A 20,933-nucleotide genomic window follows, 5' to 3' on the forward strand; every position below is an offset into this window, starting at 1 on the left:
GCAAACAACTCAAGGATTTATTATTTGATGCTAAGAGCATTAGCGATTTTCTTCTTCCGCCTTGTCACACTGGGCCCAAATGCTTTGCTGGTCAGTAAGCTTAAAGGAACCAGGGGAATAGCATGCGGACACTTTTCCAATATATAATCATGCGTATATATACATGAAAATATACTCTCTTGCCTGTGTTCTTAATCCACTGCCGCTCTGGGGCACTCATTTCATTAGACTTGGCCTGGCAAGGTTGACAGACTGTGAGGCCTCTTTAATATATGCTATAATGGCTGTCCAATCCCAGCATATGATGCTGATGAGCGATGTGCATTTTGTTTTAGTCTGTTAATGTGGCTAATGGAGGAGCAGGAGTTTCACATATGCGCTAAACTCAGAATCTGTTTGTGAAATTGACTGTGAAAAAAAAAGTATTTAAAAAAATTTTAAAGTTAATGATTAAGGCTTTATAAAAGACAATAAAAATCTGTGATCCACTTGTATTGACTAAAATCAAACCTGCTGGTGCCATAAGAACTGGAATCATATTCAGAGTTTAGGAGAAAACTAAAAGTCGGAGTATCAAAGAAAATGACAGAAACACAAAGATTAGCAGATCTAAACACAGAGCTACTGAGATGTGGAGCAGAGGGCCCTCAGAGAGCTGATAAGAGTGGGCGTGGGCGATGATGAGGCCCACTCATGGGTGCATTGTTCTCCTAAAAGGGGCGGATCTCCCCTGCGTTGGTGGTTATGAAGCAGCAATAGAGGTGCAGGGAGAGGGTAATCGTTATTGGCTGTGACAGCAGTGACCTGACAGCTGGGTCCAGTCTTGCTCCAGTACTTGTTGTACAACAGATCAGACTCAGACACACGCATACATGCATTCACACACACACACACACACACAGTGCAGGCACAGACACTTATGCCGGCTATTGACCTTGTGCAGGGGCTTGTATGCATCTATGCTCAAATTGAACCCAATACGGTAAAGTATACGTATTTATGACATTTTTTATTACAATCTTATTTAATCTCACAAAATTGTTTTTTAGTTAAGATGTGAGCTCATTCCCCAATGCAGCTTTATATCTAGCATTTGCATTGGAAACAACACTCCAGAGGTATTCCCCACATACCATGTTTTTATGTATCAAATATATATATATATATATATATATATATATATATATATATATATATATATATATATATATATATATATATATTTTGCATACAAAATTTATGTAGTAGTCTGGCTTTTATCAGTTTGTTCCAAATTCAAGAAAAACTACTGTACATAAGAAACGAGAGCACTTCTTAAGAAAGGAAAAATCAATAGCTGCTTTTCTATTGAATTTAGGATTTAAACCACAGGCTTTAAGTCTTCTTGAGCACAACAACATGTCTTGTAAAAACATCTTCAGATTGAGTCAAATTATTGTAATAGATTTTTTAAAGACATTTAAACCTAACTTCACCACAGAGATTCATTTTTTCTCTAAATAGGAAGCAAAATCTGTCATAACCTTGTAGTTATTCCATGGTGACTAAATCATATTTAAATCCTGACGAGAACAAAGAGGAAAGTTCTGCTACGCTTAGTAAATAATTAATAAGAAAATGCTAATTATGACTCACAGACAAATGAGATGAGATTTTTTTTTCACTGGGGTAATATTAGGTTGCTGCTGTTGTAATATTATGACATTGCAGGGTTTATTGACAGATACAAGCAACATGTAACATTGTTTCGTAATGTAAACAATGTTGTTATTTTTATGGCTCAACCTAAGAGATCACATCTATGTATTTCTGAAATCACTATATCTTCATGTATCATAGCGATTAGATTCCAGAATCTGTTGATTTCCAACACAAACAAACCAAAGCGGTAAGCACCTGAATCCAAAGGCACAGTGAAAATCTGTCTATATTTTTTATTTATTATTTGTGTAATTTAATACTTTCATTAACCTCTTTTACTCTGATTAGATATTCAGAAAATATTGATAATTACAAACTCTGGATATAGAAACTGACCATGTGAAAACCAATTGAAAAATTTAAAATTAATGTTTTAGAAGTAGATGAAAAAACATTTAAAGCAAATGTTTTACTTTCTGAAGTCAGGACACATTTGTTTTTTTCATCTGATGTAAATGATGACATCAGCTCAACATTAGTGTGACTTAATACGGGCTAGCCAGTGTTTCCAGGCCAAAGAGTCAGTACAGGCTCTTCTCAAGCTATCCATCTTTGATTAGACATGGTGACTGTAAGCTCATGAAAATATTCAGTTACATGGCTGCTAATGTCCAGATTTTTAAGCTATCTTTGGCATTGTTGTCATTAGCATCTACTTGCCTAGTATTCCCCCTGCAAAGTCCAGGCCTCTACACACATGAGAAAACTCATATCCCATGTTGGTGCAGCTGCCTGGCCTCCAGTCTCAAACCAGCAGAAGCAACAGCTGAACGGACGAAGGTTTTGTCGTGCTTCATGAAAGCAAAAAAATAAAAATAAAAAATGCTGGAAAACTGATATTAGAGTGTCTACACTTGAGATTTCAGCCAGGGAAAAGGGCTGAAAACTGACTGGATGAAATCTATAAGAATGCTTTCATTCACTATCCAGCTATACTAACGTAAGGTTGTTGAACTAATTTGTCTCGATCTATAAAAAATATCAAAAGGATTAATTCTTCACCTTTGCAATGATTGACCTTTATTGCACATTTAAAGAAAAAAAATCATATCTGTATATGTATTTTATTCTTTTATTTTAGAATTTGTAATTTTTTAGAAGTCAAAAGAAAGGGATTTTTACTGCTTAATTTATAGTTACTACTTTACTGTCACCTACTTCAGTCTAAGAGTGGTAAGTACAAAGGAAGATTTATAAGATCAGTGTTAAGTCTTGACCAAACAGAGTTCATAACCAGAACCGGCACATTAAAACAAGAAAAGGTGTTTTACTGGTTCAGAATTCAGCTGCTTCACTACTTAATGATCCAGGAGGCTGCAGGAGTGCTGTTCCGAAACTTTATCTTGACTTGACTGATGGGGAAATATCAGCACAAACAGCTGTTTAAATAAATGGGAAAGTTGCTAAAGGCAGGCTGGCTGTTCTGGCCCAGACTATCCAACAGCTGAATGGTTCCTCACTTTTGATTTGGTACCAGTTCGGTTAGAAGAAAGGGAAGGGAAACATTTAAAGAGAGGTACTGAGTCACAAAAACACATCATACGTCAATGATGTGGAGCAAAGCAAAACAAAATCTCACAGGAAAGTTACTCAAAAGACATACATTCAAAACAGTGTACAATGAAAATGGAAATATGCGTGGTAACCAAATCTTCTGACAGGGTGATTAGTCTGTTCTCTGAGTCAGTCTGGAAAAGCCTCAAAAAATATTTCAGTGTTAGTTCAAAATGCAGGACTGAGCTTACCTGGGTGACATCATGGGGACTGATTAACCAATCAGAAAGTGAGATAACCTGTCGTATTATGAGAGAAACATCTCACTGGTCATCTAATGAAAAATAGAATGAATTATGTTTTTGGAAAACCATCAAAAAGAACTCTGTAAGTACCAAAAGTGGCAAAGATGGAGTACTGCAGCCAAAATAGCTGACTCATGACAAAGGCTGTTTTCCTATTTTAACCATTTTAAAATATTATAATTTAATTGTATAAAAGACAGCTTCACATTCAGGGTTTAACTGCCTCAATGATCAACATTTAAAGGTATAGTTAATAATAGATTGCTTCAAAGATTTCTCAATTTTTAAATGATCAAACAAGGTTAAATTCCAGCAGTGCTTTTTTTTTTTGAAGGGACCTGGAAAGATTGTGTCAGTAAAAGGTCAAATTTGAGGTGTTTGTGTGAACTGCAGTCATTTGTCTGTTACTATGAGGTTTTGCTATTGTGCAAATAAAAGAATAATGGTTTTGTGAAGCAAAAGTGCCAATCTGGGGAAAACAGAAAGAAGAAGATTAATGGTAAACTATAGAGATAAAACATGGTTTCTGAAGTTTGTCTAATAAAATATAGAGAATTAAAACAGACAATAAGAAAGGCATTATCCGCTGAAATAAATTCTCTCACAGGCTTTTTCTTAGCTCGTCGTTGGTCATTAACCATCATAGAAGACATAATGAAACAAATTCTGCAGACATATCCTGTAGTATTATATTTTTATAAACATCATTTGAATTGCCAGAGGCAAAAGATCATCTGCCCATGTCATCAGCTTCCTATCATGCCAGGGGCAATGTTAAGCCACGTTTCCACTTGATGTGAAATGTTAATTCCTTTCAAATAAACAGGCCAGCAAAGTTAATTTCCATCATGTTTAGAATGTTACACGGAGAATAAATCATTGACCACAAGTACAAACATCCGAGGCAATTACTGCATTCAAGATTTATCTGAGGAAACATTGTCAATCTAAACCTCAGTAGCAAATACTTATAATTTAAATGAAATTGGAACATCTGAATATTTTGGGATAATAAAGAAGTATTTTAGGAATTGCATCACTCTTGCTATATCCAGAAAGTTCTCTAGTGCCACCACCTCGTAGTTTCTGTCTCCCTCTGTTTGCCTTTCCCTCTCCTCCCTCCCTCTTCTTTCCATTCTCCTGCCGTCACCTCACAAAGAGCTTGGCAGCATCAAGCCAGCTTGCATTTTAATTTGGCCCTGAAGTTACTTATTTCATTATCGATCATCCGTAATGCTGAATCAATGTTCATCTTGTTACGTGGGCCATACCCGTGTAATACAGTGATAGTGGGGGCCCAGAGTTACTCATTCCCTTTACAAAGTGACTTTACCGTAAAATCAATGCCTTGTGTTACTGATACAGGGGGAAACTGAAGCAAATGGAGTGAAAGGGAATGGACAGCGAGGAAGCAAATTGGAGAAAAGGTACAACTCACCTTCAAAGCATGCATTCCTAGTTAGTGTGGACATTATGTTCCCTTAAGCCTGGGATTCATCACCAAAGTGCAGTGCAAGTGTTTTTAATGCCTAACGCATTACATAATGTGATGAAATTTCAGTTTAACTGCTTTTATATTGATAGGACAGCAGACTTTGTCTGTGCTGAAGGCTTATTTATACTAAAATAACCCTGAGTTATCCTAGTTAAATATTTTGATTCTGCATAAATACCTGCCAGGAGAGATGTTTTTACAACAAATACAGAGGGCATGCTTCACATCACACAATAAAATCATATAAGCATTTTTGGTTGAATCATTAAAAAAACTGCCAAATTAAAACAGACATTAAGGGCAATTATTTAGTGGGCTAATGGAAAGAAAAACAAATCCACAACAGGTATAAATATTATAAGTTTTAAGTCAGTTTTTCTTAGATTTTTAAAAATTCTTCTTAGTGTATTTTATGTATCTGTACATGCAGTATTTCAATTAAAATGCACATTTTACAAAATGTATATGCCTGGCGAGAGCTCTGCAAGATCTGAATCTAAAATGGGATCCGTGCAGCTTGTACGCCTGAATTTAGTAGTTGCCTGCACCCCAAAGTTAACAAGTTAATGTGAAACACTTGCAAGGTAATGCATTAATTCACACTTTGATCTGCCGTCATAACCCAACTTAATAAGTTGCAGTCCATTGACTATTAATTTGTTTCCAAATGGTGCGAGCACAAGGAAAGGGTTCCAAAATGTTCTACTTTTCCACTAATGCAAATCAAACTTGGGCTATCTATTTAACATGCATGATTGGTTGGTGTAATGTAATTAAAAATCCTGCTCTTTAAATTATGCCAACAGTGAAAAAAATTAAACTTTAAATGTATTTTCAAAGTACACTTGCTTCTGCTGCTAAGAACAATTAATTTCCAGAAACTAATTCATTTATTGGATTAAGCCTCTGTTCTTTAAACACCGCCAGATTTATGGGCCCTTTATTTAACCCTAATGGGACATGAGTTTCAAAAGAGCATATTTGGAGATTGAATGTGTTGCACAGTTAGTTTTTTAGGTTACCAACAGATTTAGGTTTGAACCCACTGAGGAACATTCCTCATAGAACAACAGCAGCTCACAATAATGAGTTTGAAATCAGGAGGGTTGGGCACTTTTGTGAATTATTCCCAAACTTTTTAGTTGCTGTTTTATGTTTCCAGAAAAGCTTGCATATTTGGCATCAGCCGACCATTAGCTTTTGTTTATACTGGAAGTTATTTGTGTAATTTAAAGCTATTATTTCCATGTGTATCCATTAAGTGTAATTAATTACAATTCATTTTAAATTTTTTCTTTCCTTTTAATATTTAACTGTAAAGATGATCGGCAAGGGCTCTTTTAAAATCGATTTTGGGATAAGAGTTATGTTCTGTTCCCCTCTCCCTCCCAGTGTGTCACCGAGGCATTATGGAAAAGATCCAAATGTGTAATTTGAAGTGTCTCTGTTTGAAGCCTTTGATCTCGCCTGTTTTTGCAGAGCGCCTCGGCTCATCATTTGCGACGTGTCGCTGGTGCCCTGAGTATTGCATAAGGAACTACTGTTGAGCGATAGGCCGTGTATGTTTGCTTATGAGAATGTGAAATTGTGTCATCTGCATAATTACCGTCGAAGAGCTCTCGACAAAACAGCCCTCAAGTCACTCGCGTGTGATTGCCCTCTTTTTCTTTTCTTTTTTTTTTTTTTACAGCTGCAAATTAAATTGGCTCCTGCACACTAACATTTTGAAAAAGTAAATAAATAAAATGTATTATTATTATTATTAATTATTATTATTATTATTATTATTATTATTAGGCAGTGGCTTTCGGGGCAGCCCAGCACATGCTTACTGTTTACCAAGGGTTGCAACATCTTAATGCTTTTATGGCTGCGCCAGTTTCCCGGGACAGTGTGAAAGTGTTAACTTACTGCGTGATGTGTTTGATTGGGGGCAATAAATCAGACAGAAGTCTCTAGTCTGGATGGGTGGGGCGGTGGGTTAGGAGGGGGGATAGCCGGGTGGTGAAGGTGGAAGTTCTGAGCTACGCCGGTCCCGGAGATGAGACACGTGCCCATCCGGACTAGAGGCGCTGCTGAGCGGACATAAAACAGGCAGACACCTCGCTGGACTCCCACACTCTCACTTCGAGCAGCCACGTGGGCTCTCGCTCTCTCTTCTCTTTCTGTCTCTCTCTCTCTCTTTCTGAAATACATACACACACATACGCACACACACATTTTTTTTGTGTGTTGTTTTTTTTACCTTCTTAAACTTCCTCTGCATCTAAAAGTCACATCTCCCGCGCAGCCCCTCTTCTCCCCCCACTGACCCCTTCAGTTTTGCGGGTCGATGCAACACGGGCGTGAGCGCGCGCGCGCGCGCGCCTGCGTGTGCCCCTGCTATTGACTGCTACGTAGTGATTACTATTCCGGTCGCATGGCACCAGCAAGCCGCTGTAATTAATAACCCCATAATCCTGGTTGGGTATAGCCTATGTCGGCAAGGAACACACACACACACGCATTTAAACATACACACACATTCAGGGCAGAGTTTTACAGAAACAAGGCGTATCCTTATGGGTAGCCCCACAGTAGAAATTATAGCTGCCATTATCCCTCCCAGACAATGATAACTATCTGCTTCAAAAGAAGATTAAAGGTTTATACAAGTTCAGAGTTCTTGGAAAAAAAACGGATCGCATTATCAGACCAGAACTGAGATTGATGGGATTTCATCACGCCGTCAATAAGGCATTAAGACTTAAAGCATATTTAAATGAGGTGCCTGGGGGATAATATTACTAGTAGCATAATAACAATAATAAAAACAACTGAACTTCTGGGTTTGAATGGCGAATGATTAACGAAACAGATGCTGGTAGCTACCAAAGTCGGCTCGAAATGCGATTATGCTTGTCCCGAATACACACTTTTCTATATTGATTCACGGAATTCCAATTTTGACTCCCTTGTTTAGTTTTAATCCGCATTATTTACACGAAAGAAACAGGTTGCATCAAAATTACTTAATGGATGTTTAAGGATGAAGGGCTTTTTTTCTTTTTCTTTTTTCAAAAAGAATAAACAGGTGTGCAATTTAAAATTAGTAAATATTTCGTGCGTGATTTTTTTCTTGCAAATTATTTATCATCATCATTATTATTATTATTATTATTATTATTACAGTTTTCTTATATTTAATTCTGTTTATGTTTATTCTCAGAATAAACATCTCTCCAGCCCAATTCACTAAATTGTGCATCCATCTGGTTTTCAATTTTCTTTTACTTTGCACTTTGCCTTCATTAGCGGCTTAATGCGCCCCATCAGTGGCGTCTTCCCCCTTTGATACCAAGGGGTTACACGCGACCCCTTTTGATGTCTTGAATTAAAAGAAGGACTCCGACTCTGCTCCCTCTCCATGAGTCCAAACAGCAGCCCCAAACCGGTGCAGAAGAGCGCGGCTCTTACCCAACGATCAAGCCTTAAATAAATACATTTATTTTAAAGTGCAACAAACATCATTTTGCACATGAATTCATTATTAAAGACAAAAGTTTCTGCCTGTGATTTACTTTGGAACATAGCATACACGTTAGGATGTTTGTGAACTTTCATAAAAAGAGGAAAAAGCGCGTTTTAAATTCAAATTTAAAAACAGACTGAATTCAAAGCGGGAGGAATTTTTAGTTTCGACGAGCAGCTTTCAGTTTTATCGAAAGAAAAGTTTGCATATATGTTAGAAACACAAAGCAAACAAATAAACAATAAAGATCACCAGCCAAGTTAATCATAGTGCTCAGGACCTTTGTTCATGTGGTCAAAATATCTGAATAACTTTTTTAAAAGTCTGTAGTTTGACAAACACTAAATGAAATAGATTGGCGAGCCATAAAATGAGATTTGAAGCCCCATTCAAAAAACAGCTCCCGACATTAGTGCATTTATCCGAAGGAGAGAAAGAGGGAGGGAGGAGAGGGAGGAGAGAGAGGGTGAAGAAGAGAGAGAGAGAGAGAAAGAGAGAGAGAGCGAAAGAGCGCTGTTTGGCGTGTGGTTTGTACCAGAGGGGTGAGATTTGAGAAATAGGAGGGGCTTCTAAACGACTAGAAATGTCAATCTGAGCAAGGGAGTCCCAATAATCTGAAACAATCTGTAAGGACCTGACCTTAGTCCATCCAGATCAATAGGGAAGTGAGGGTGGAAAGAAGACGAAGAGGAGGAAGAAACAAGGGGCGCAACCGGGATCGTTTACAGTGGCTGTTCCCGAGGAAATATAGACTTCCAAAGCCTGGCACCTTTTGTTGCTCACATGTTCACACTGTAAAAGTGGATACCGAGGCAAGTCCGTTGCTTTGCGAGGCTGCAGAAGACTCTTCCTCCCCGCTTCCTATCAACATGTCTTTCCCTCAGCTGGGATATCAGTACATCCGACCGATATACCCGCCGGAGCGCCAAGGGATCGCCGGCAGCGCCCGGGCCGGGACGGAGCTGAGTCCGTCCGGCGCACTTTCCAACGTCCTCTCCAGCATGTACGGATCTCCTTTCGCCGCAGCCGCGCAGGGCTACGGAGCCTTTCTACCTTACTCCAACGATATATCAATTTTCAATCAATTGGTGAGTGTCTAACTCTATGTATTGAGTTGTCTCTCAACTTTGACGCGGAGAAACTTCTTGGCCGTATTTAGAGGCAGAACTTTTGCAGCGCCGGGTTGAACTTTGTGGCTTGGAAATTTAGTTAAAAAGTTTTTTTTTGTTTGTTTGTTTTGTTTTTTTTTTTTTACAAAGTGAAACATTAACAAAATCTTGTTTGAGATTATTCTTAGCTCCACTTTTCTGAAGTTGATTAAAGCGCGTTAGAAAAGTGAAAAATGTGGTGGAAGTGCACAGCTAATTAATTAATGAGAAATATTTTAAATAATTACACTTGCATTTATTGTCGTACATGCATATGGAGCAATTTGAAAAATGTAAATAAATAAATAAATAAATGAATAAACAAACTAAAACTGAAAACATATAAAAACCTACTTTGTTTCTACCTTTAATAAGAACCTGCAGTTTTAGCCTATTGCTGTAAATAAACACTTCACATGGCGATTCAGCTCATGAATCCCTCTTTGTCTCTTTAGGGCGCCCAGTATGATCTGAAAGACGGCCACGGTGTCCAGCACCCAGGGTTCGCTCCCCCTCACCCTGCTTTTTACCCATATGGCCAGTATCAGTTCGGTGACCCGTCCAGACCCAAAAACGCCACCAGGGAGAGCACCAGCACTCTGAAGGCCTGGCTCAGCGAGCACCGCAAGAACCCTTACCCAACCAAGGGCGAGAAGATCATGCTGGCCATTATCACCAAGATGACCCTCACCCAGGTGTCCACCTGGTTCGCCAACGCCAGGAGGCGGCTAAAGAAGGAGAACAAGATGACCTGGACCCCCCGGAACCGCACCGATGAAGAAGGGAATGTTTACACCAGCGACCATGAGGGGGAGGAGGGGGACAAGAGGGAGGATGAGGAGGAGATTGACCTGGAGAACATCGACACGGAAAATATTGAGAGCAAGGACGACTTGGACGACCAGGACGACCTTCACTCGGACATAAAACTAGACGGAAGGAGTGACTCTGAGATTTCGGACGGTTATGAGGATTTACAAGGGCCGGATCAAAGGTTTCTGAAGGCTGTGGGGAAGGAGGCCAAGGAGGCGCAGAGAGGCGGAGAGCTCTTCCACGGCCACCATCACCACCACCCATCTTTGGACATCAAGGCGTCCCAACCAAACGCAGAACAGCTCAAACTCAACCAGGTGTCCGTCAGCTCTCCACCTTCAGAGAACAACCCGGCCCCGGCCCAGAAACCAAAGATCTGGTCCCTGGCAGAGACGGCTACGGCCCCCGACAATCCGCGCAAGTCGCCGCAGGTGAACGGCAGCGGCTCAGCAGCGACGGGAGGAGGGACGGCCACCCAGACCATCCTCGGCCCGCACAGACTAATCTCTTCCTGTCCCGTTGGGAAAATCCAGAACTGGACGAACCGAGCGTTCTCGGCGCACCAGCTGGCTTTACTGAACTCCAATCATTATCTGGGACTGGCGAACCAGGCCACCGCCACCAGCCTGGCACTGTACAGCAGCAGGCAAACGGAGGACAAGAGTCATAGTTCAGAGACTCCAGTCACAGGTACATGTCCCCGGCACTGAGACCCGCATGTAGAGAAAAAAAAACTAAACTCCAGAGACACTATTGGCCATTTCCTGTCATGCATTTCTTTAATTTTAGATCTCCCTTTGCCTTTTTCTCTCTCTGTCCAGGCCACACAGATGATCAGTGTTAAAGTGTTACAGCTAGGAGCAGACAGTGTTTGTATGTGTGTGTATGAAAGATAAATTGTTGTGAAAAAGCCCTTTACCCTTTTATAAAAAAAAAGGAAACGAAAGCATTTAAGAAAAAGTAATAAATATTAAATTTGTTTAAAAAACAACAACAAAAAACATTTCCAAAATTCGTCATTACATCGATTCACATGTTCAAGAGAGGTTTTTTTGTTGTTGTTCTTTCAAGGCGACTAATTTTCTAACAAAAGTCAAAGTGGGTTGTGATAACAGGCAGTAAAATTAGCGCAATTTCATGTTAATTTTCTGTCCCGCAGTTGAAGATCTAGTGCCTTTGGATGCAAAGAAAACGGCAGATCAAACAGACGGAAGGCTGTCTGGTTTTGACAGTTTTTTTTTTTAATTTTGATGCCATCTCATTCTTTTCTTTTGTACTGCTTCTTTTGTTTCTAATGCCATATTTATCCAAATGAGCTTTGATTCTTAAAATTTCATTCATCCCCGTGTGTAAGTGTGTGTGTGTGTGAGAGAGAGAGAGAGAGTGTGTGTGTGTGTGTGTGTGCACCGCTTGTGTTATTCCGTGAAGGCCTCTCTTTACACTCACTTGTTTTGGTCATGCAAATGAGCTCAATGCAAATTCATTTCAAGCTCCGTTTTTTTTTCTTACATTTTTTTTTTGAAAGACAATTGTCTTTTTTATCACTTTATGTTTTAACTCTTCACAAGCCCTTATTGTTTATTTTCTCCTCCCCTGCACTGCATTTTTTATTTAGCTTTTACCCCTGTGTATTTCATTTTTAAAGCTTCAGGACCGACTTAAAACAGCGATGGTTCCCGGCTCCTTTCCCCCCCTTCCCTCTTCTTCTCATCTCTTAATTTGAAATCGAGTATGGAATGTAAAATAAGAATAAAAGATCTCTGTATAGCCTACTTACATTGTAAGCATGTCCCGTGTAAAACTGCTAATGTAATAATGTATGAACCTGTAGTCTGTGAGCTTCCCCCCCCGCCCCCCCTTTTCTTTTTGCAAGTTCTGTGAGGATTTGATGTTATAATTTTTTGTATATAAAGTTAAGAATATGTACATACTTGTGAACCAAATTGTACAAGAAAGTCTATATTTTTGGCTAATAAATGAACTGCTGCAACTTAAAGAAGAAAAAAAATGTTTTTCTTCATTTTTTTCTGTTTCAGTTGAAGGTATTTTGACAGCTGATTTTGATGATGCAGGTGCTGCAGAGCAGCTTGAAGTACACCGTGTTGGGTTTGTGAGGGTGTGTGTGTGAGAGTGTGTGTTAGTGGACAGCCTGGGGCACAGACTTCATCCTCCGTGGCAGTGATAAGTAAATATTCGAGAGGGATTTATCACACTTTTATAGCGGAGGGACTTAAGGCTAATTAGCCAGCACTGCGGCATACATTTGGATATTAATGTTGTGGGATTATCCTCACATACAGGCGCAGCGCTCATATTAAAAAGCCTAATTCTTTCATTAATTTTCGCTGAAAATTGTGCTTTTTGAAATAGACTAAAGGTAATGAATGGCTGTTTGAGCATCACTGGTTCAGTCGATCCTGAAGATGGGAGTTTTTTGCCTTTCGAACATCTCATCTTGCTCCGTTTGTAATTCATTTTCTCTCCCGCATAAATCATGCATTTTATTACCATTATTTTTTCATTCAACCAAGGCCGCTTTGTGGTGTAATTGTAATATATCGTGGCCGTATAACCAATAATAACGCCATTTGTTTTATTCGGCCGCGATGTGAGCATTTGCATGTGTGAGAGCTTATCAGAGGAAGTTTATGTAAACTTAGTGTTGGAGCTCCCTCTACAGTCGCATGCAGTCGGCTATGGTCTGCTGCACACACACACACAGGCGCGCACACACGTATTTTGTCCAGACATCTACCCCTCCCCCCGCCCTTTCTTAATTTATCGAACCAGATGTGAAGTGATTTTGATAGTAATGTCTTGCATTTATAAATATGCGCACGTTGATATATCCTCAAGAAAAAAGCGTTTTTACTCAAACGCTTCAGAAAAAGTACAGAGCGTTTCATGACTTCAATTTAGCAATACAATAATAATAATAAATAATAATAATAACAACAATAATAATAATAATAATAAATTATTTTTGGATCTTTTCTTTTACACTTTTATTGTGTTTATTGAGTTTTCCCATCTTTGGTTATTTAACATTAGGCTTGGATGACTTCTCAGTTCAGCCTTTGCAAATCACGTTATTACAAAAAAAAAAAAAGATCATCAACAACGACAGATGAGTTCAATAAAAATATCTGAAAATAAAAAGGTTAGAGAGGAGAGGGGGAAATAAAAAGGTTGTGAAAATCAATCTAAAACTGAAAGCATGTGAAAGTGTGGAGGGTATGAAATAAATGCATTTTTATGTCGGACTGTTTATTTTTTAAACAGAAAAAACAAGTTGTTTATATTAAACTCGATTTATTTCCTCTCGCTTGTTTTTTAAAGTTCGTATAGAAAACTCACAGAGGCCCAATTCAAGTAGTCAAAGGGACAAACTCTGCATGTCTACCACTCAGAGCATCTGCATGAAAAACGCAACTCGGCCAAGGGAAACAGCGTTTTGTTGTTGTTGTTATTATTATTATATTATTATTATGATTATTATTATTATGATGTATTCATTTATTTATTGGAGAAGAAAAAATATATGTTACCTTCCTGTCTAATCAATTATCTTCCCTGAGAGCCCCAACCAATCGTGTGATACATATTAATGAGGCATCAGCCAGGAATTGTTTTTAACTGAATTTTTTAATTTTTCTTACATCTAATATTTTGATACGAGACGCTTTCATTTGAACTAATGCAGCACGTAATCTATAAATTTAGAGGTTTTTTTCTCGCTTAGATTAAAATAAAAAAAAAAAATAATAATAATAATAATAAAAACAATAAGTACATGTTGGGTTGTGTTTTCAAGCGCACAGCAACAGAGGAGTTGATATTCCCTGTACAGCTCAGAGGATGTTTGCTCCTGAGGGGGCCCCACAACAAGGACCGTTCCTGATCACCAGGATTTCGCTGAAACTAAACGCTACTGAAGGGCCAGTGATCATGTCTGGGGCTCAGGGCCTCTCCTCTGATCAGTGCATGAAATTAGGGATTAAAAATGCCTCCGCAGAAACAAAAGTAATCACGGCTGCGTATGTCGCCATACGTGTCCAACCTGCTCCCGGCTACAAAGAGCAAATGGAATGCATTAGCTTACATTTTGTTCCGAGCCTTTACGCAGGGACCATTTCCAGGGGGAGGCGCGGACGGGTGTGTAACTCATTTCCCCGCACGTTAAGTGGATGTTCTCTCCGCTAATGAGTTATAATCAACACTGACTCCTCTGCTTGTTTCTGAGGTCCACGCAGCGTTAAGACTACAGAGTTTGCAGGGGTGTAACGCAGCACTCAACAGCCTAACAATAATCTGATCACAAAAAAGTCAGCCGGAGAAAAATTACATTGTAATTTTTTTTTTTTTTTCTAAATCAAGATCTCGGGGGCCAGTGCCGGTTCCTGCATAAATGGTGCCCTGGGCGAGACCCTTCTTCTAATGTCCCCATTACCCTGAGAAAACTAAAAAACTAAAAAATAAAAATAAATCTGATTTTTTAAAAAATATTTATGGACACGATCCTCCATATTCAACGGTTTTATACATCACAAAATAGGTTTTAAGGCATGGACAAACAACATGATACTTTAGTTCCAGTCGGTCAATATATTGTGTTTTTATAGCGGTCACCTTTCATAACATTAACAATTCTACTTTGTTATATTTTCCAAATTAGAGCAATGTCTCTTAAATCTGAGATTGTGTTCTAAAGAATTTGTGTTCATTCAAGACAAATTCAGTTGCATTCTGAACAGTTTAAATATAAAGCATTTAAAACACAGATTCAGTTGTCTCCAATATTGTTTAATCAATTCATAAGAAATGTCATCTCATGGCACTTGAGATAAACATTCATTTCAAACCCAGGAATACGGAACTGTGAAATCCAGTCTAGTCTGAATTCAGTCGCATCCATTTCAGTTTGAAACTAGTTAAGATATAATTTAGTCAAATTCAGTTTGTAATGCAAAATGTTAAAAAGTGTTCTGTCTAAGGAAGACCAGCCAATTACTCAGTCATTGACTTTGTAACAATTCCTAGTTCTGAGTAGTTATTAACATTATGAAAAGCTCCCTAAAAAATAGTCTTCAAATTAAGTTCACTGTGCAAATCTGATTCCATTATGAGAATACTTACCTATTCAGGGTGTTACAGTAACATAATCTTGCTGACCTTATGTTGTGCTCTTATTGCCATTACTTGGGTATTAGCAATAAATATGGGTAACTAAACAAAAATAAAATAGATAAATTATTTTATTTTACCATTATTTTATTTATTTGCTTAATTTTTGTTTGTTTACTTCCAATCCATTGCATGTACACATCAATCAAAATTGCATCCTATTTATTTATCTATTGATTGATTGATTTGTTGATTTAATTGTCTTCTGGCACCCCCAGCCACGGGAACCCTGAGCAGAGAGCCATACTACCCAAAGTAAAAAAGTCAGTAGCCGAGGCCTGTGCATTGTGTTTGGTTTTGCTTGACTGACAAAGCTTGTGAAACTGCACTTCAAGATTTCAATACAGTTTCAGATTTAGCACTTTCAAAGGCAATCAAATCCAAATTATGCTTCCTGTCCTGTAATTAAAAACTAATTAATTAACAGTTTAGTGGTATTAAGACTGTGGGAAACACTGCCCCATTTGACAGCAAAAACAAATTGTGCTTCATTTCCTATTTAATCACATTTCATATGTTGTCTTGAGTGCTGTTGACCTCCGCTCGCTTTTGCCCTCAACACACTGAGACAGTACTCCAATTATTGAAATTAAATAGTTATTTAGGAAGGAAAAAATTAACAAAGCAGATTTTTGAACATGAAATTTAATATGTCTGCCATGTATCTGGAGAGAAGTGGACAGAAGTACCAGACAACTGGAAGACTCCGGTCAATGGAGCCATCAGAGGACCTTATGTGAATGAGGAGAAACCATGAAGTAAATAAACACTAGAGCAGATCTTTGGAGGGGACCAGAGGAGTCCTGTGAAAAAGGAGGCTGCTGCACATAAAAAGGGTCACTCTTGAGTTTTCACCTCATCCACTCCTTCTGTCAATGTTTCTCTTCAAGACCCTGGATGGTCTGGCCACACCCCCTCCTTCCACCGAAACAGACAAATGTCATCCCCTTTGTGGACCTTGCTGGGGTTAGAAGTGGCCTGCTGTCTTTGTGCACGGGGCTAATCCTTTTATGAGCCACTGTCAAACCCGCCCCCACCCGAGTGCTTGCCCAGACCAGGAGAGTCGCTGCCCCCTTTGGGAGCACACCGGGCCTGTGTGTTACCTGACAGGGAGAGCACATGTTCCAAACAGTACGCATGTTGGTGCAAAGGCCTGTGGGTCGGTGCACTCCACGGCAACTTGTTAGGGAAGAGAGGAGCTCAGTTTTACCCCTTCCAAACATTCCGTGTCTCCTGCATGTTTTATACGACATGCATTATTGAGAAACCAAGTGAAAGTGCACGAGTAACATGCTAAAGAACTGCCAGGGAGCATAGACAGCAGGGTTGTTGTGCTTCCTTAGGTTGAAGAAAGGACAAAAGAACTCAGAAGGAGTGACATTCTCCAGGGTGAAGCGAGAGAGAGGGAGGGCACTGATTTCATGCCTTTTGTTGACGAAGGTTAGGGAGAGGAATTCTTTCACTGCATCCGAAAGGCAACAAGTGGAGAAGGGGGCCACAGGCCAGAGGGAGAGAGGGTTTTGGGAGGGTGGGCTTTTGCCGTTCACTCAGCTGAAAGATTGTGCTTTTTTTCAGCCCCTTTCAGATCTCTCATACAGACCCAAGTTACAGGGCAATTATGGAAATGCAGCTTTGAAGCCAAGTAGAGCCTTATTTGAGTCCCTCCTCAGGACAAAGCAAAGGCAGCCCCCTCCTCTATAAAACATGTTTCAGTCTCATATGTGTATGTTCTGAGCATCTATATGCTGCAAACAAAAATTGTTTTGTAAGATATTTTTTGGGTAAAGGGTCTCCTTTACATCTAGTTAATTTGCAAATAAAAGTTTGGATGTGGAGATGAGCAATAAGCAAATAAATAAATAAAGTCTGGACTTCGTGAAGGCCGCCAACAGCTGCATGATTTTACCCGCCTTGTGTCTCTGCTCCTCACCCTCTCCTCTCACACGCCACTGACAGAGGCCCAGCAAAAACCATGAGCGCCGTGCTTTCTCAGCTTTGTACATTAGTCAGCGGTGTAGCACAGAATTTCACCACCTCGTGTGAACTAATAAGACACATTTTCTCCAGCTTTTGAGAGGATAGCAGGAGAGTGATGTCCCGACATCGCCCGACACAGCAGAGGCCTTGTACAACAGTGTTTTTACACTCCGAGCACATCTGACAAATGCCAGTAGTCTAGCTTTCACTCATCGCTGTTAATGAGAGGACATATTTTGAACGTTTCCAATATTTGTACAGACTTTGTACATGATGAAGGCCTTTTTCTTCCCATTCGCAGGCAGAGAGGACAAGGGTGGGGTGAGAGACGAGGTGCATTCATGGCTCCTCTGGATTGCCTGACTCCTGAAGGGGACTTAATAAATTCTTCCTCCTTGGAACACTGTCAAACAAGTCCTTTCTTACATCTCCCATGAATACATTACCAACAGGCTTGATTGATTAGAACCCCCCGCAAGAGGGTGAAGCGATGGACCGACTCCCCTGGTGTGATTAATAGACTTTATTAAAAGAGTCCTCTCCTTTTTAATAATGGTAATGTGAATGAAGGCATGATGGAGGGGGTGAAGGGGAGGGAAACAGGAAGTCTAACGATGATGGCCGGAGCTGTCCCTCGCTCTCATTCACATCCTCTTCAGTGAGTTCATTTTCACTTCTCCCAATAGGCGTTATCCATCACTTCTCTATGAGAGTCAAATAATACAGGGTGTTTTATTACCTCTTTTTCTCTTTTGTGCCAATATGAAACTCTTTAAAACATCTCTCAGGGGTAATATGAGGGCCTTATTGAATATGCTTCCTGTTAGCAGTTTACAGCTAAATGAAAATGGCTCAGGAACCACTAAACACCTTTAACAAATGCGTTTTTGGAAATAAAATTATGTTGACATTTCTCTGGATCCAGTGGCTCAGATGAGATTGGCTGATGTACATAATAAAAAGAAACTAAACATTGTACTTTTGGTTAATCAGTACTTTAAATAATCATTTAACATTTTTATTTTATTTTGTTACACTTTCAGTGCCTCTGATAGGAAAAATAAGAATGCATATTTTCAGTGTTTAACTTATCTTTAACTTATTACATAACACGAGCAAGAGACACTAAGCTCTTAAAACATAAACCTCGAATGAAGAGGAAATACGTCATCCGAAGTATTTCGAATGAATATATATAATGAATATATATATAATTAATTTATTCTGATATCAACCCAAACTGTATGAGACGCAGCACCTCACTACATACCCAGCTGTTTCAATATAAATTTTCTTTGTGGTATCTTTTTTAATAAAAATTCAAATATTCCATTATTTTACCACAAATTAAATGTCAGAGAAAACGCAAGCAAAAATTGCTTTCTGAATCTCCCACATTCTCTTACTGCTTATATTTTTCTATTCATGACCTACGAAAGATAGTTACACCTGAAATAATAACAGTAATTCAAATAATAATAATAATAAGAAGAAGAATTTGTTGTAAATAAATAAAACGTACTTTATGTACTTTACAACAAATTCTTGTTATTCTTTCACGTGGTCGGTATGTGTGTTCTAGCAGCTTGCTGGCTTATCAGTGTACCAGAGAACTTATGTGCTGTTTGGTAAGGAGTAAACCTTGTTCAGGAAATTGTTTATCCACCTCGGCACTGTGTCCGCTTATCAGCACAACACAGAAGCACCAGAGACTTTCCCAGCGCCGGACACAGCAGCTCCAACTTATCACCTTGCTGCATTTTGCAACCTCACCACCGGCAACACCGAGAGATTTATTCAAACATGGATACCACACATAGGGCCTTTCAGAATCCCTGCACATTAGTACGTGACCCAGACGGGTTCTGTTTGCTTTGCTTCTCCAAGTCAGACACACACGTACAGTTCTATAGTGTATGACATCACCAGACAAGACTTGTAAACCTGAAAGGAAGGTCGATAACAGCAGGTGAGAGGGCTTTTCAATGTAATGATGATGCTTACCAGTGTCTAAGTTGTAAACCCTGTTATTGATTGTCTTTAGGTTTACCCAATAGTCCTCAAACTACCACGCTTGAAGGTCCACAGTAATGTGTCTGCTCAGAATCCAATATCCGCTACTATTAATGAATACTGACAAGCAGCTCAACCTTTGTATTTTTTTATTTAATGTAGTTAGTCCCACTGAGAGCAGGGATCCTGTTTCCAAGGAAGGCCTCGCCAAGACTGCATGAGTATATTTGGTTATGGTAATTTATAACAAATTCAGTAAAAATAAACAGATTTTATATTAAAAATAAAAAAAAAAAAGGTGAAGGAAAAAGACAGAGGCTGGGAAATATATTGAAGAGGGTCTAAGAAAGGCACAGTGCTAAAACAGTAACTATATGTTTAGACAAAGTGTTTACCACAGGCTTTACTAGGGGTATAAATAATAGATTTACCACTCTATCATGCAGGATGAGGATGAGTGACTTGCTTCCTCGTACTCCATGGGGAGTTTAAGAGAATATACGCTAAAGCCAGGAAAGGAGGAGGTAGAGAAAGAGCTCTATTCTTCTCAACTTTCTTTGTGCCTAGATAAACTTGTTGTAAGAAACATTGTCAGCCACTCCGGCATGACACCTCACACCCAGATAATGGTATTGCCATGCAAATGAGAGATGAGGAAACATATACCAACAGTGTGTATGTGTGTGTACACGTGCATGTGTGGGCTCTCATGCATGAGGCTGTTTTGTTGGTGTTTCCCAGAGAAAGAAAGGCAATGTGACACAGTAATTCAGCAGTGGCAGGAAAGATTGTTGCCATTTCTGCATTAAGGATCTAAATGTACTCTGGAGAAAAACTTCTGGGCTGAAGTTAATTCCCAATCACCTCTTTCCCCATATCTTACTCATCTTGAGACAAGCTGCTTAGAGACAATGACACATTTAAGCAAACCAACCAAACTCAATATCAGTAATGGAGCACGATGAAGATAAAAAATGTAGTGGAATACTAGAGATATTACTGACATTTTATTAACTTTACAAAACCTCTGACACAATACACTATTGATTGTTGATGAAAATGCTTAGGAAACAATATATTAGAGGAATATCACATCCTCTAGTAAAAAAAAAACAACTTAATAATGGATATCAAAATGTGCAAATAATTTAATTCTGATTTACTGAAAGCTACTGGTGCAGTACCACATGGTGGTTCTGTCCTGAATTCTAAGCTTTTTATCCTGCACATTAATGACATTGTCTCACATAGTCGACAAGTTACATTATTTGGTAAAGAAATTATATTAAATT

General features: G+C 39.0%; 1 protein-coding gene across 1 annotated transcript; it reads left to right on the forward strand.

Moving 5' to 3' along the window:
- The first annotated feature begins 9,065 nt into the window (after positions 1 to 9,065).
- irx3 (iroquois homeobox 3) lies at positions 9,066 to 12,260 on the forward strand. Its single transcript, XM_005796112.2, has 2 exons — positions 9,066 to 9,594; positions 10,110 to 12,260. The coding sequence occupies exons 1-2, from the start codon at positions 9,376 to 9,378 to the stop codon at positions 11,175 to 11,177; spliced, it is 1,287 nt and encodes a 428-aa protein (XP_005796169.1). The 5' UTR covers positions 9,066 to 9,375; the 3' UTR covers positions 11,178 to 12,260.
- Positions 12,261 to 20,933: the final 8,673 nt, after the last annotated feature.

The sequence above is a fragment of the Xiphophorus maculatus genome, chromosome 4 (assembly GCF_002775205.1).
Source record: "Xiphophorus maculatus strain JP 163 A chromosome 4, X_maculatus-5.0-male, whole genome shotgun sequence".
NCBI lineage: Eukaryota > Metazoa > Chordata > Actinopteri > Cyprinodontiformes > Poeciliidae > Xiphophorus > Xiphophorus maculatus.

Bases quoted from the DNA above. Each gene is read 5' to 3' on its own strand.
- irx3 (XM_005796112.2), top strand. From the start codon at position 9,376: ATGTCTTTCCCTCAGCTGGGATATCAGTACATCCGACCGATATACCCG. The intron at 9,595-10,109 runs GTGAGTGTCTAA...TTGTCTCTTTAG, and splicing joins TATCAATTTTCAATCAATTG to GGCGCCCAGTATGATCTGAA.